Source organism: Halichoerus grypus, chromosome 15, assembly GCF_964656455.1.
Source record: "Halichoerus grypus chromosome 15, mHalGry1.hap1.1, whole genome shotgun sequence".
Taxonomy (NCBI): Eukaryota; Metazoa; Chordata; class Mammalia; order Carnivora; family Phocidae; genus Halichoerus; species Halichoerus grypus.
In genome coordinates, this window is record NC_135726.1 from 6960850 (window position 1) to 6977631 (window position 16782).

General features: G+C 47.4%; 1 protein-coding gene across 2 annotated transcripts in view; it reads right to left on the reverse strand.

The window, feature by feature from the left end:
* Window positions 1–16782, reverse strand: part of BCO1 (beta-carotene oxygenase 1) — a 153747-nt gene that overhangs the window by 15824 nt on the left and 121141 nt on the right. For both annotated transcript variants that reach the window (XM_078062629.1, XM_036084968.2), the window contains 5 exons: window positions 9337–9466; window positions 7588–7735; window positions 5838–5985; window positions 3226–3446; window positions 549–806 (listed from right to left, as the gene is read on the reverse strand). In XM_078062629.1, the coding sequence (XP_077918755.1) occupies window positions 549–806; window positions 3226–3446; window positions 5838–5985; window positions 7588–7735; window positions 9337–9466 (905 nt within the window). The remainder of the gene's footprint in view (window positions 1–548; window positions 807–3225; window positions 3447–5837; window positions 5986–7587; window positions 7736–9336; window positions 9467–16782) is intronic.

The window sequence follows — 16782 nt, forward strand, 5'->3', positions numbered from 1 at the left end:
GCACAACTCTGTGAAGTTACTAAAAGCAGCTGAATGGTGCACTTTAAATGTATGGTATGTGAAATTATCTCTCAATAAAGCTGTTAAAAATTTTCTGTGATTTCCTTCTCTAAAATTAAGAAATATATAAAATTTACATGTATATATTTCTAAGTTTTAGAGAAGTCCTACTACATAGAATTTTTAACAGCTTTATTGAGATATGTATCAATAGGCATGTGTATTATATATACATATACACAGATACATCAACGTGTATTAATATGTCTGTTGGTCTATCTACTGAGAGAGACAGAGAGAGATGTGGGAGGCAATACAAATATATCCATAATAGATTCATGGGTTTTTTTTTCCTTTTTACCCAATCTATATTCTCTTAGGTTTCTATGATGAATATGCACCACTTTTGAAAAAACAATGAAGAAATGTTTTGTCTTTAAGAACAGCTCGCTTTGGATTTCAGTGTCAATCCAATGAGTGCCAAAATCACTCCCCACTGGGGCTCACGACTCCCCAGGAATGAAACGGGTCCCCTTCCAAGCCGTTACCTTGTCCACATTGAGGGGCACAGCGAACCTCCTGAGGGTGGGGATGGAGGTGAGCCTGCAGTTCTCCTCAAAGTCCTGGTTCAGGTTGGCCAAGTAGAAGAGCTGGTAAAGGCTGCTGTCCTTGTAGGTGATGACGTCAAACAGAAGGCAGCCGTCCTCCTCGTAGGCGTTGACGTGATGAAAGACCACCATGGGGTCCGTGTAAAACTTGGTGGGCACAGGCTTCCTGGTCCTCTGGTCGATGATGTGAATGTAAGTCTGAAAGCAGAGGCACACCCAGAGGTCAGCTTCCCCCTGCCGGCCCGGCACGATGGCAGTGGGTGCAGGACAAGACCCAGCCCTCCCCTCCACTAGCTCGTGACCCTGGAGCATCCCCTTCCCCCAGAGCTCCTGGCTGTTGCCAGTCCCTGATCACCTCCTTCAGATGGAGCAGAGGGAAGCTTTGCTGCTGGGGCCTCTGCAGCACCAGGAGGACAGAGTCTGGGGGAAGCCCCTGAGGCTACACCATCTCTCCCCCCCTTCAACTGACTGACTCCAGGTGGGCTGTGATGAGCTAGCTCCCTGGCAATGGCCATGTTGGGGAGAACTGGCCAGTCTTCTAGCCCTCCTTGGGCTCTATCCACAGCCGGAGCCCCTAAAACCCTAAAACCACACCAGCCCTTTTGGGTTCATTCTCCCGACGTCCACCTGCTGCCTGGTTGGCCAGGATGCAGTTGTCATGGCAACCTCCCTTATCCTGGGGGCTGTGGTGTGGACGACCTGTTCTAGTTAAGGGGCCCATATGGGTATCTGCACACACCTCTGGGTATCATGAGGCGATATCACTCTGGGTGGTAATTAGCCATATTTGCAACCCTAGTTGCCTAATCCAAAGTATGTGTGGGGTTCTTTCTTTTGGCAACTCTGGCCTAACCACCCTCCATCTGAAAGGTAGGGAGGGACTACTCCAGGCTGGTCTTTGGCCACCTCCTCCCAGCTCATGTGCCTCTTGCTCTCCTTCTCCAGAATCCAGGTTGAACATTAAGTGGGAGTGCAGAGGAGGAAGGCTTTGACAGCGTGGAGGGGTGGGGGTGGTGGGCAGGTGAATATAGAATTATTTTAGCTCTTTTCTTCTCCGTGAACCCAATCCCTGGGTCGGGCACAGAAACTTTTCAGAGAGCTCTCAATGCATTCCAAAGCCCTTGCCCGGGCTTTCTGCCTGCACCTGGCAGCTCGGTCTTCTCTCTGTGGGGTTCTCTGAGGGCCAAGGGATGTCCAGGGGCTGAAGAGCAAACCCAATTACAGCTGGCTTCCCTGCTGGCCCCTGGCCCCAGCGTTCATTCCACAAACATAGACAGAGGGTCTAGGACACATCAGACACTTTTTCAGGAACATTTTTCCAGGAAAGACAGAACAAAACCAAGCCCTTACTTTCATGGAGCTTATAGTCCGGTGGGGGAGAAGCCAGCAGTCAATGATCAAATAATGTGCCAAGGACAATGAGCACTACTGAGAAAAATGAAGCCAGGTAGGGGATGGAGAAGCCTGGGGCGGGGTCTGTTAGAGATTGGTTTATCACGAAAGGCTTCAGGGATCTGGACATTTAGCTGAGACCTGGATTAACTGAGGGAGGAAACCATCTGGGGAAGAACATTCCAGGTGGAAAGGACAGAAAATGCAAAGAACGTGTTAGGCTAGTTTGAGATACAGGAGGTCCAAAAGGAGGCTGAATAGGTAGGGAGCCAGTGGTTGGGATGTGGGCCTGTGAGGATTTGCAGGCTGGTCAGTGAGGCCTTTGGATCTTATTCTGAGGAAGATGGGAAATCACAAGAATGTTCTGAGCAGAGGAGGGACCTCACTCTCCTCCCTGAGAAGAAAGGACAGGTCTTAAAGACATATAGTGGTGGTTCCCTCTGGAGAGGGGACTGCCAGTGGCCAGGGGGAGGACAGGGGACTTGACATGTTACTTTCTCTCCTTGTGTACTGTTTGAATAGAGAATACTAAAAATTCCTTGATATTTATCACAAGTAAAAATTTACTCAGTTCAACAGGAAGTAAATATATACACACATATCCATGCACAGATACATTCATACACATACATATGTGCACGCACACACACACACACACACACACACCCGAATATACAGGCAGGCACATGCATGTATACACACATCCACACTTGGAGCACTCAGGTGTGCCCGAAGATGTTTGGTTGTACCATCTCATGGAACGCTCTATCATTATGATGTCTAAATCATCTATGGCACCCACCCTTCCCTGACATTACCCAGTGGCTGCCGGGACACTGGAAGGGCCTTGTCCGTGGACGGTGGAAGCTGCAAGGAGCCCAGACATGGGTCAGGACTGAGGAGTAGCCCTTGGCCACCGGGCTGGTGCCGACTGCCTGGCTGATGAGAGCCGGCTTGCCCGAGGTCACATGCTTTTCTGACAGGTACCGTCTGCTCTACTGACTCATTGACTTGGGGCCCCGGCCCCCTCAACCCCACCTGGGACCACTCTGCAGAACCATCCAGCTTCAGAACTCTCTGGAAGCTTGGCTGATGCTTCCGGGGAGACTGCATGGTGGCTCACACCCTCCCTCCCTAGGAAACCTCCTGCATGCCAACCTCCATGTCAGTCTGCTTCCTCACTCGGGCCGTCCCTGTGTGGCTAGGGGTCCCAGCCAGGCCTTACCTTGTCCTCCTTGTGGAAAGCCAGGCAGGAGGCCCAGTTCACTCCCCGGATATATGCAGTTGACATTTTGAGGATATCTAGCTTGAAAGGCTGCTCGAGGAAAACGATGTGGTTCTCGGTGACTCCGAAGCTGTGGTAATAGCTCGGGGAGAGGAGGGAGCGGGAGGTGATGGAGCAGAACACCTCCATGTGCTTCAAGGGGTTCTTCCCCTTCTTGTCCTCTAGAGAAAGGCAAGCCTCAGGAGCAGCACAGGACCTGGCCACCCCCAGACAATGCCCCCATCACCTGCAGCTGAGCCTTTCAAACTGACCTGGTCGCTAAGAAGAACCTTTGGATGAGAGCCGACAAGAAAACCAATGAAGGGGCTGTTGCCTGGCTGACGCAGGGGCTCTGAGTGTTCCCACTTAGGCCCTCCTGCCCTGCGAGACCTGGTGCTACAATCTGAAAACATGGAGCCCCAGAGCCAGGCCTCGGGGCCAGGGGTCTGCACGACAGCCTGGGGGCTCAAACCAGCCTCCACCTGTGTTTGCATCAAGGTTTCTTCGAAACACAGCCGAGCTCCCTCCTTCATGCGGGGCCCGTGGCTACCCCTGCTCTTGAGCCTCAGGGGCTTTGCTGAGGATTGCAACAGGGACCACAGGTCTGCAAAGCCTCAGATACTCACTCCAGGAACAGCTTGTCGGCCCCTGCTCTGGAACAACACCTCTTCACGCACACGGATCATCAGGGATCATGATCAAAGTGTGAAGTCTGACTCAGTATGTGGGGCTGGGGCCTGAGGTTCTGCATTTCTATCCAGCGCCCAGGGGATGGGCCAGCTTCCTAGGCTTCGACTTTGATATTTTGCTGAGGCCCATCATTTGAGATGTACCTCACAGGGTTTCCATGAATTTCTCTTCGCGCTGACCATTCAGAAACAGCTGAGGGTGAGACTAAGCACCCACTGTGATAAGGGACTGTTATACATCTTGTGACAATGGAAGAAGACTGTATGATCCCCATTTTACGGATGGGAAACTGAGGTGTGATGGAATATGGTCTATCATTATGGCCAAAGACACAAGGTTTAGGCCAAGAAGACACAGCCCTCTTAGCCGGGCCACCTCCTCTGTTATTAGGGATAATAACACTCACAGAGTGGAGAGAGAGAACAGAATGAAATCATGAAGTAGTCCAAGTAGCTCGGCCCATGTCCAGACAGCAGAGGTGCGCAGTACATGTTCGTGCTCTTATTCCTGTCAGGATGAGTCACCGCTGGCCAAAAGGCCTCCCCACCCAGGCCTGGGGCTGGCTTATAATGAGTTATCTGCAAGCGTCCCCGCCTTGCTTGTGGCCACCTGGGCACACCATAAACAGCTGGCTGGTGGGAGGGATGCTGTGGGGTTGTGGGGTGGTTCTTTTCTTCACAAAACAAATGGAGCACAAAGCAAACCGAAATGGAAAGCACCCTGGCCTAGGAGGCAGGACATGGGCGTGAATCCCAGGGAAGCCACCAGCATGCAGCAGGGGCTCAGTGGGGAGCTGCAAGCATGATGTTGGAGGCCCCTGCTGCCACCTGATCCCCCTGGGCCTCATCACCCTATTTTATAATATGACATGGCAAACTCAGATGCCAGTACCATCCGCAGGTCTGACATTCTAGGAGTCTGGCTGGACGCTCTAATCCTTTATTGGCTTAATTCATGGGAGTTCCGTTTAACAAGAATACTCATTGTGCCTTCTGACCTTAGGGGCTCACATCTACCGATAGAGCCTAGTAAGTTGCTCAGGAGCTTCTACAAGACTATGAGGGAGGGGACCAGCTGGGATCACAGATGGAAGCCAGTTTTCCTAAACCAGCAGGTCAAGCCCGCACCCTCGTCATTCTGCCCTGTCTCCTGAGCCCTGTGCAACCACCCTCAGAGGCCTGGTCTCCTGGGTGTGGTTCCCAGGAGGGTCCTGGACAAATAAGGGTCAGGAGCCTCCTCCCCTCAGGAACATGAAATCACAATTGGCCTGGGCTTTGCTCCAGGTTCCTGGCCTTAAATGGAGAAGGTTCAGAAGGCCCAAAGAAGCGGGGCGGGGAGAGTCTGAGAGGCTGAAGGTCTGAGGCAGGGCTGAGCTCCCATAACAATACTAGGAACCTGGCTTCAGGGGCTGGGTTGAAAGTGGGCAGTACAGCTTTGGCATACAAAGTTATGTTAGAAAACTGAAAAAAAAATGGATGGAAGGTACGATGTTTGATGGGCGGATGGATGGATGGACAGACAGGTGGTTGGATGGATGATGGATGGATAGGTAGACAGATGGATGATGGATAGTTGGGATGGATGATGGATGGACAGACAGATGGATGGATAGGTAAATGGTGGATGAATAATGGATAAATTAATGAATCAATGAACTGGAGCCTAAAGAAAAGCAGGTTAGAATAGGAAAGGAATTTATTCTTTCAAAAGGAAGTCTGGCAACATCTCTTTTCCCCTGAAGGAGAAAAGCGTGTTCATGGTCATCTGAATCACCCATGAGGGAAAGTGTCAGATTGAGTCTTATGTCATCAATAAAAATCAGAACTCTTTGGAGGTAGCCACCCTTGGCATCTGTCCTTCATGATATCCGCAGAATGACCCACCTGGTACAGTGGCAAGGATCTTAAAGATCACATATTTCGTCTTCCCCTTGTCCATGATGGATGTGCCCATATTAAGAACATTTCCGGCTGCATCATAATGAGGATGTGCTGTTGCCAGATTTACAGCCACGTATTTGCGATAATCAACCTGCAAAATGATAACCACCTGCTTTTACAAATGGGGGGAGGGTGAAACTTGATGAAAAGCACCTACTTCTAGGTTGAGAGAGATGAGGGCTACTTTTGCCTATCTCCTGATGTGAAAATAAGGCAGACTTCACCTTTAAAGAGGATGTTTACCCGTGTGACCTGATAGCACCTCATGGGTGGCCTCCTACAGCACAGAGGCTGCAGGGGAGTCGGTGAGCCATGTGTCTTTTCTGTGATGGTTGTTGCAACCCTGCCCCCTGGCCCTGAGGGTGTCCTCAGCATGGCAGCAGGATTCCTCGACACAGAGCAATGACCTGCACAGAGAGGCAGCCTTAGCACTAATCTTAACCGCTGCTTTGTCTTTCTGCTTACATCATTTAAATTCTCCCCTTTTGCCTGCCACAGAGGCATAAATCTCCAGGCCTCTCTCATAGGATTATTCTGGGAACAGAGAGTTACAAAAACACTTGGTCAAAGCGAAACTTGACTAACAAGCCCAGTAATGACCCCCCATCCCCAGCAGGGCACAGCCACAGAATAATGTGTGGCTGAGGAAACAACTGTCCTCCTCTCTTCCCCCAGAAGAGCATGACCTCTGGCCAAAAGTCAGGCAAGGCTTCATTCTCTCTTAGTATTTCCTCTCTGAGGCTTTGTGGAAAGCATACATCAGTTGGACCTATGCCACCCAGCTTAAAAGCTGCTGGACATAATTTCGCAGCTAAGAAAAGTATTCCCTTTAACAGATCGTTAAAATGTATTGAGAAGACATTGAGGCTTTGAATAGCCAGCTGGAGAAAAAATGAGTGGGTCTATTGATTTTCATGAAAATGTTGATTTGATTCTGCCCAGGAAAGGTATCTGCTTGGGTATTTATTTTTGTCCTCTTGCTTTCTGCCTAAGGTCTCCCTCTTCAGGTCAATACCAGGTAGGGCTGCTCCAGTCCGGGCAATCCAGTACAGCCATTCATTCAAACTCCCATTAAGCTCCCACTCGGTGCCAAGATGGTGGACAATGTTGTGGGTTGAATTGTGTCTTCCAAAATGATATGTTGAAGCCCCAAACCTTGGTATGTATATTTGGAAACAGGGCCTTTGTAGATGTAATCAAGTTAAAATGAGGTAATTCTGGATGGAGGTGCGCCCTAATCCAATGATTTGTATCTCTAGAAGAGATTGGAGTGATGCATCTATAAGCCAAGGAACACCGAGGATTCCTGGCAGCCACCAAAGGCTGGAAGAGAGAAGCCAGCATCTTCCCCTGGAGGCTTCAGAGAGAGCATGGCTCCGAGGACACCCCGATTTCAGATTTCCAGCCTCCAGAATGTGAGAGAATAAATCGCTGTTGTTCTAACCCACCTAGTTTGTGGTACTTTGCTTCGGTAGCCCTAAGAATAAACACAGACACAGAGATGAAACGACACAGACCTCACCCCAAGAGAGCTTAGAATCTAGTGCTAAGTGCTGTGCTGGGGAAGCTCAGGATCCAATGGCATTAGAGGAGGGGCTGCCCCCATGAGTTCCTGCAGGCCACATGGCCCAACCCAGGGGGTCTCTCTCTCATGAGCAGGAACTGATGCTGGTTGTAGTAGATTCACTGGTACCTTCTCCAGGGTTTCCAGAGTCTGTGGGTTGACTTTCCTGATGTAATTGGTCTCTGTGGTCGCATAGAAGTCTTCTCCACACTTCATGATGTTAATCAGGCAGTTGTCTGTGAAATCAGGGATGGTATGGGACAAGTAGGTGAATGCTCTGTGGAGGAAAGCAGATCAAGAGCAAATCAATGGCTGTGTCTACCCAGCTGGAAAGTTCTGCTCAAGATGGCTTTAGTTTTCCTACCACTTAAAATGCTCTACAATTCAAGGGGAAAAAGTTCCAAGTCCCAAAGGATCACTTGAGGAATCTGGAGGACTTGGAGATCAAGTTGCTCGAAGATACCACTGTGTTGAATTAGCTAAGAAGTGAGTCATCTGGGACAAGATGGCCACCAACTGAACCCTCCTGGGCTCTCAAAAATCCAAAGGTCTCCCACACCAGAGACACCAAGAGCTGGTAGGTTGTTCTGAAATATTTTAAGAATTTCTACAGAAATCTTATGTATCCATCCATAATGGCCCCCTAAGGCTAGCAAAACAGCTAATCCTTGCTTTTGGAAGGAATGAGAGTCCACAATGGACACTCTGAATTTGTCCAGGAAATTAGTTTTTTTTTTTCTTTAAAGGAAAGTAAACAAATTATGAGAGAAAAACTCATCATTAGTTTGATCAGAAGATCCTGGATCCGTGTATTGGTTAGTGCTCCCCCTGCTGGTGAATGGTGAAGCAGCAAAGACGCCCGACAAGCGGTGGTTTTGCGTTCCTTCCCTCCCCACTCCATCCCCTCCCCACCCCCTGCCTGGCTCCTCCCCCGCCTGCAAATGCCAGTTCAGTGCTTGCTGTGTGCCAGCCCCAGCACTGGATCCTGGAACTGGAAAGATGACGTCAGTTCCAGAAAAGCAGGAGCAATCTTCCATCTCTGGACCAGTCTACTGCTAGCACATTTCCTAACTCGTCTATATCCAAAGAGTATCAGGAAGGAGACACTGACAGTGGGTCTGATTCCCTGGCCAACAGTTTAATCATCAAGCCTGCACTACATTCATAGTCATCATAGCCCAGATGATTTGAAACGTATTCAACTAAAAACCTTTCCCAATCTCTTTCTCTCATTTGCCAGTTTCCCACCTCACAGATCCTCCCACTTTCTCTACACACATACAAGCAAAAATAAATCCAGATTTCTTCTTGCTTTTTTACACAAAACATAGCATATCATATGCTCTTTCTACACCTTATTCCGCCCTGTGCCCACCACTCAACAAGGTATCTGGGAAATCTTTCCATTCAGCACATAGGGAGCATCCTCATCACCCCTCATCTTTTTTTTGCTCCTGCCTGGTATTTTCTTGTACAGCTTCACTCTTATTTATTTAACTACCCTTCTGTTGATGAGCATTTGGGTTATGTTCAGTTCCTCATTATAACAAATGATGCAGCCATGGATAACATTGTACGTTTGCCATTCCAGACGTGAGCAAGCCTATCTCTAGACTAAAGAGAACGTGCGTTTATAATTTTTGAGACATAATTCCAAATTGCTCTCCTACCAGCCATATGGAAAAATACCTAATAATCTGTCAGATGCCCTTTGCCTCTTGCTATCAGTGATCAAGAACTGTGTGCCATAGACGGGCAAAGCCTGGCCAGGTGAAGGTTTTCATGTACTCTACAGAGGATTGTCAGAGGAAAGGATGCTGGTTGTTTTGACCACCGAGGATATCAAAAAGCATGACCAGATTCAAAACGGACAGTTACTTGGAAAATATGTTTTTGCAGGGGTCTGGATAGGCCATTGTTCCAAACTCTGATACCACAATCCTATTGGCCTCGATGTTGGCGTTGTAGGTATCACTTCTCAGGTATTTGCTCCTGTAATAGACTTCACCTAAAAGAGAAGATGCAGAATCATCCAGGCTGACACTTTTACAGTCATTTTTAAGGTCAATTTCAGTCAATGTAGGGGTATTACAGAAGGAAAGGTGAGTTCAGTAGGATGGTGCCCTTTAGTGTGTGCTGGCTACAAGGAGCATTTGCAGTGAGCTCTCACACACATTTCCTCACTTGAGACAACAATATGGCAAGGTAAGTATCCGTATGAGCTCCATTTACATAGCAGGGGACTGAGGCTCAGACATGTTTAGTCACCTTGCCAAGAGGTGCTGATCTGGCCCATTGACCATCTCTTCCACCATGCTAGTATCCCTCTAGGGAAGGTCCGGATTTGGAGGACTGGTCCAGAAGGCCTCATACTTGGGCTGGGTTTCCCCAGGACCTGGTTTAGCCCTAGAAACCTTCCATTGACCATTTCAGCCCCTGGAGTAATATTTGATACCTACTACAGCCAGAGGATGACCTAGCACCTGATTCCATATACGGTAAAGTGCTAGTACCTGTGTGGAGGTCTCATTCACATAGACACTGGAGAAAATCTAACTCACTGCATACAAGCAGGGACTCTTGACCAGTTCATCAAGACCAACCTGAAAATGTATGTATGTTTCTAGACCCGTATTAGGTTCCTATGGCTGTTGTAACAAATTACCCAAACTTAGTGGCTCAAAATGACACAAATTTGTTATCTTACCATTTTGGAAGATGTAGCCGGAATGGATCTTACAGGCCTAAAAAGCAAGGTGTCAGCAGGGAAATCTATTTCTGGCTTTTCTAGCTTCTAGAAGTTGCCTGCATTGCTTGGCTTATGGTCACATGACTCTGACCTCTGATTCTATGGTCACATCTTTTCTGACTCTGACCTCCCTCTTTCCCTTGTGATGACGCTTGTAATTACACTGAGCCCACCTGGATAATCTCTCCACCTCAAGGTCCTTAACTTAATCACATCTGCAAAGACCCTTTTACTTTGCAGAGTCATATAATATAGTCATAGGTTCCTTCTGGAAGAGAAAGGGGAGCAGGGGTGGGGGAGAAGAGAGGAGAGAGCTGAGGAGGCCCAGCTGGGAGTGGATGGATCAGGAAAGGCTTCCTGGAGGAGGTGGGACTTGAAATAGCCCTTGGAAGATGAATAAAATTATTTGCCCTCCATAGACTGGGGAGGTGGCAAGTAGGAGAGAGTAGCGCATTTCCATTCACTCTTCCTTGAAAGTCTGAAAGCAAAGGCCTGGAGGTGGGAAAGGCAGCCCACCTCCTGCAGGACTGAGTAACATGGTTTTCAGCATGAGGCAGGGGCTTGGGAGCAGCAGGAATGGGATGAGGTTAAGGGGTGGGGGCTCTACTGGCATATATGAGGCTTTCAAACCATTTGGTGGACAATTTGAAACCTCTAGGTTTTTAAATTTTTATTTAATTTTGCTGTTAATTAGCAAGTGACGTGTTGATTTTTCCCTGCTATAGAATACATTCTTTGCTGTAATATAATATATGCTTCCAATGTTGGTTCAAATATAATATGCAAAAAGTCCAGGTCATACTGACATTTCACTCCCATAAAACAAGTTGATTAGAGAAATATCCATCATGTATCCACTGTCATGATGATGGGCTTAGGAGAGAACACCTTCCCAAGAAATTCTTGTCTGGTGACTTTTTATATCTAAGAAAGGAAACAGGGCTAAGAGCTAACATTTATTGTGCACATGTGTGCTAAGTACTGTGTGGACACTTTATGTGTATTTTTTCTGGTTTGATTCTAAAACATTGGAAATGTTAAGAATACATCAACCAGAAATGTGTTCTTCAGGGGGGAAAAAAATCAACCTAATGTCATTTGCTAATCAACAACAAAATAAGAAAATTTAAGCACTTGAAGGTTTCAAATTTCTTACCAAATGAAGTACAAGGGGCTTAGGCACTCATGACCCTGCAGGCCCAGTTCCAGTGAGTAAAACTGAGGCACAGAGAGGTTAAGTACCTTGCTTTAAGCCACACAGCTAGGGAGGGGTAAGCTGGATTCAAAGCTGACACAGCCACCACCGTGAGTTTGACCATTCCGTCTGATCCTTGTTATTAAAAACGCACCTCTGGAAATGGGCTACCATAACTGCATGGCTTGCTGGAGCTTCACAAACTGAACCGACCCATATGAACTACATCCTAGTTAACAGAACATGAGAACCCCCTGGAGGCCCCTCATAACTTGTCCAGTCACAAGTTTCTCCCCTCCCCTCCCCACAAGCCACTATTTTGACCCCTAATAGTCTCTATTAGTTTTGCTCTCGGGATTGCGTTTTCATGTCCATCTCCAAAGGACGTGAGTGTTTGTTTCAGTGGTAAGGACTCCAGCCTGTGCACCTAGATGGAAATAATAGGAATAATGGTGATGCTAGTCTTCATAAAATTGGAAGAGACCATGAAAGACCTTCTAGTTCTTTCTCCAGGCTTTGGGAGGTAAACTGTGTGTGCCCAGGGGAAGATCACCATCTATCCTATTCTCAAATGTCTTTTCACAGGTGGCTGCTGTGAAAATAAGTATCACTGAGATATTTCAGGAGCGGGGGCTCTGTTCTGGGCCTGCAGGAAGAAATAGGGAGGAATGACTTTGAGTTAACCCAGCCCTGGGTTCGTGTGTTCAACCAGTATCTATTAATCACCTTGGTGGGCCAGGAAGTGGGGGCGAGCAGCGTAGTCACATCTCTACCCCTGAGGGGATTCAGGTCTCCAAGTGGCTATGAATCCTACTCTGTCATCTACTGACCATGCGCTTGACCTCGTGTCAGAGTCAACACTTGGTCCTCTCTGCTCTGATGTGAGGATCATGATATGTTTCTTATGGAGTTGCTGTGATGCTTAAGGCCTGTAAAGCATTCAGCACATAGTAGGTGCTCAATAAAAGCTACATATGCTATTGAGATGCAGTGGGTAGAGTGGGCAGGCTTTGGTTCCAGGGTTAGTCCTAATCCCAGCCATGTGACCCTGGGTGAGTCTCTTTATCTCATTGAACCTCAGTTTTCTCAACTGGAAATTAGGGATCACGCAGCCCTCCCCAGATAGGATTGGCAGTTTTAAATGAGATGGGATGATACAAGGAGTTAGGCCCATTGGTACACAGCATGCACTTGCTAAGTAATGGCTGTGGAAATTTGGAATTGTCCAACAAAATCCTGGAGGCAGGAAGACTCAGCTGGGGGTTGGTGAGGCCACACACACTGGTCTTTGGTCACATGCTACATAGACCCTACTTCATGGCACCCTGGTCTCCCCCTGAATCAGCCTGTCCTTCGCTGGTCACTCTCTGAGGGTCACCACCTACAAGCACCGGCTAAAGTGCTTTCCCTAAAATGCTGAATTAAGTTCACTTGAAATGTAAACACCCATCTCGGGCTGGCTGTCAGCAGGTGGCCCATTTCCTATAAACAACCAGCCTCAGAGCACACATGGAGGGTTCAGGGGCCACAGGAAAACATGTCTCTGGAATTACTCAAAGCTGACACTCAACTCTGAGGCTGAGATTAAAGAAGGCCACCACACATTCCCCAGAACCTTGCTCCCTGGTGAGCCCCAATTAGCCACATTCCTTCTAAAGGGACACAAGTAAACAGATGTGCTCCTGCCTGGAATCTTCTAGAATTGGGTCAAGTTTGATATTCTGGGGGGAGTGGGAGATTATATATATATATATATATATATATATATATATATCTACCTCCAATTTAAGCAAACTTCCAAAAGGCTAGTTTAGAGCTATAATAATTGAAAAAGCTTCGGAAAAGGCTAAATTCTGGAGAGCTTTTTGTCTCTAAACCTTGGTGATGCTGACTCTTGGAATTCACATGTTCAAATCCTCGTGGGACAACGACCTTGCCTCTAAATAAAAAATTATCGAAATGTACTGCTGAGGGAGACTTGAGTTCATTCATCTCTATGCCTGCTTTATAAAAATTTTTAATTTTGAAATAATTTTAAGGGTGCCTGGGTGGCTCATTTGGTTAAGTGTCCGAAACTTGATCTCAGCTCAGGTCTTGATCTCAGGGTGATGAGTTCAAGCCCTGTGCTGGGCATGAAGCCTACTTTAAAAAAAAAACAAAAACAAAAACTGAAATTATTTTAGACTTACAAAAAAGAGCACTCCTATATACCCTTTGTCTGTCTGGCTTCTCCTCCACTCTGCTCCTTTAGTTAAATCTTAGGTTTTTAAAACATTAACTTTCACTGGTTTCTGCTGAAGGCCACAAACCATTTTTCTATCTTTCTGCTTTCTTATTCCAGTCTTTTCTTACTGGTTTGGCACTGATTTGGGTTTTCCATGCTGGCTGTACACTCATCACCTGGTGCTTTGAAACAGTGGCAGAAGCCTCAGCCCCACCTCCACGGTGCACTGATGAACTTGGTCTTGGGTGGGACAGGGCAGCGAGACTGGAGGTTCACTGCAGAGGTTTTCTTTTTTTTTTATTAACACATAATGTATTATTTGTTTCAGGGGTACAGGTCTGTGATTCATCAGTCTTACACAATTCACAGCACTCACCATAGCACATATCCTCCCCAACGTCCATCACCCAGCCACTCCATTCCTCCCAACCCCCCCCCCCCGACTCCAGCAACCCTCAGTTTGTTTCCTGAGATTAAGAGTCTCTTATGGTTTGTCTCCCTCTCTGGCTTTGTCTTGTTTCATTTTTCCCTCCCTTCCCCTATGATCCTCTGTCTTGTTTCTCAAATTCCTCATATCAGTGAGATCATATGACAATTGTCTTTCTCTGATTGACTTATTTTGCTTAGCATAATACCCTCTAGTTCAATCAACATCGTTGCAAATGGCAAGATTTCATTTTTTGATGGCTGCATAATATTCCATTGTGTGTGTGTGTGTGTGTGTGTGTGTGTGTGTGTGTGTGTGTACACCACATCTTCTTTATCCATTCATCTGTCGATGGACATCTAGGCTCTTTCCATAGTTTGGCTATTGTGGACATTACTGCTATAAACATTGGGGCGCACATGCCCCTTCGGATCACTACATTTGTATCTTTGGGGTAAATACCCAGTAGTGCAATTGCTGGGTTGTAGGGTAGCTCTATTTTCAACTTTTTGAGGAACCTCCATACTGCTTTCCAGAATGGCTGCACCAGCTCACTGCAGAGGTTTTCTGAAACCTCAGTGTGCTCAGGGCCATCTAGGAAATGTGTTAGAAACACCGATACTCTGACTGTGCCCTTCAGGATTATGATTCACTCAGCCCTGGGTGGGGTCTCAGAATTTGGAGCTTTAATCCTAGGGGATTCCGATGTCAGAGGTACACAAACCACCTTTTGAGAAATATTGGCTTTGTGTTATCTGTAAATCAGAGAACCCTGCTCACCCTGTGCATGTCCTCTTGAATCATGTATAGTAGTACTTAACATTTTTGGTTTGTGTTTCTACTCTTGGGGAGTTGAGTGGGGAGCCATTGAGAGTTGTAGAGGAGAGGAGAGATGAGGCCAGGCTGTGCCTCACTAATGTTGGCAATCTGACAGCCTTGAGAGGATTGGGCTGGAGAGATGAGGAGGGAGGGTAGCCAGCAAGAGGGGGAAGCAGAGCAGAACAGCATAAGTCTTCGGTCATGAGATTCTAGATTTAGAGAGCATTGGGTTTATATCTGACATCCACCACTTCCTAGCTGTGTGCCTTTGGGCAAGTTACTTAGCCTCTCTGGGTGTCAGGCTCATCTGTAAAATCAAGAGGTACCTTCCTCAGAAGCTGTAGTGAGGGCTGAGTTGTGGGTGGGCACAAAGCACTTGGGCCAGTGGCCAGCAAGCACTCCCTGTAGTGAGTGCTGAAGAGATCGACTGGGAACATATTGCTTCCTTCTCCCAAAACAACCTTTACCTCGTTCATGCCATTTGGGCTCCATAAAGAGTTTCCTAGCACCCCTCTGGGCCAGGCCCAGTGCCAGGTAATGAAGACACAACAATTTGAACAGAAACCCTGTGTTCTGGGGCCTCCCACCCTAGGCTGGAGAATGGCAAGCTGATCATTGCAAAGCAGAGTAGGGTGTGTACCTTCAACACAGGCCAGGTTCAAGAGCAGGATGGGGAAGGACGAGTAATTGAGTGGACTCTCTGTACTTCCCATTTTCCAGCCAGTTCCAGATTATGCATAGAATCGAGTCTTTCATGCTATTGCATATTTTTTTAAATTTTTCTGTATATTATGTTTTGGTATCTTAATAAACCTTTCTGGTTGGAGGAGACTGTCCTTCCCTGGACTAGCCAATTCTTAGAGGTAGCAAAAGGCCCAGCATATCTGTGAGATGAAAACTAACCATTCCAGAGCCAGATCTCCTCTCTCTGGCCCACGCACTCCAGGAAGCAATATTCCTCTGCCTTCATCACCCCAGGGCCAGGTGCCAAGCAACCAGAGACCACCCCCGAAGTCCAAAGCCTGCCAGCACTATTCACACCAGCTGATCCTAAGCTGTTTACTCTGTTCCATCTTGTCTTTCCCTCAGAAACCCCAGGACAGGCCATGGCCTATGTGCTTCCCCTGCTCCTGTCTTCTGCCTCTGGACCACCCTGTTGCTATCCACTGTGGACCGCTGTGACATGCCGTGCCTCCTAGGACCTGTGAGTATAATAGGCTTTGTTCCCAAGCCTCTCTCTGTCTCCTTTTGTGGTCACACCTAACTGACCATCCCATAAAAGATAATAAAACAGGTACTTACCTTTGACAATGGATTTTTAGTTTGAAAATCTACTAGAAACCTTTAGAAAGTCTAAGCAGCATGGGTTAACTTTGATCATGTGCTGTTTAGCCCACTCAAGGATTTTGGTGGATGGCAGCCATGCTTCTGAAAGACAGCCATGGATTGGTCATCCCCTACTAGTTCTCTTGTCCCCAGAGTCTCTATGGAAGGATGTGGAAACCACCATTCAGTAAGCTGTGAGGGCTCACTTAAGCTACCTGCCGTTTCTCAGGGGGATGTGTGGGGGTGGGAGGAGGAGAGCAGGGATGGTTGCAAACTTGAACCCTAGACAAAACAAGTCAGATCCTAGCCCTACGTCAGTGACCTTGCTCGGTTAAATCACTCAACCTCTCTAAAGTTCCCATTTCCGCGTCTGCAGAGAGGACAAAGCACACCTCCCTCGCAGTGCTAATGTGAGCACCTGAAATGGACCACAAGGGACCTGACAGCATGGCAAAGCAGGGCCTTCTGGAAAGGAAGCCAGTGTACTTTTACCTTTCATGCACGTCATCCAGAACAGCGTTGATTTCCCTAGGAATCATTGGTAACTTCTGTCAGGAGAGGAGGGGACTGTTAAGGCTTAGAGC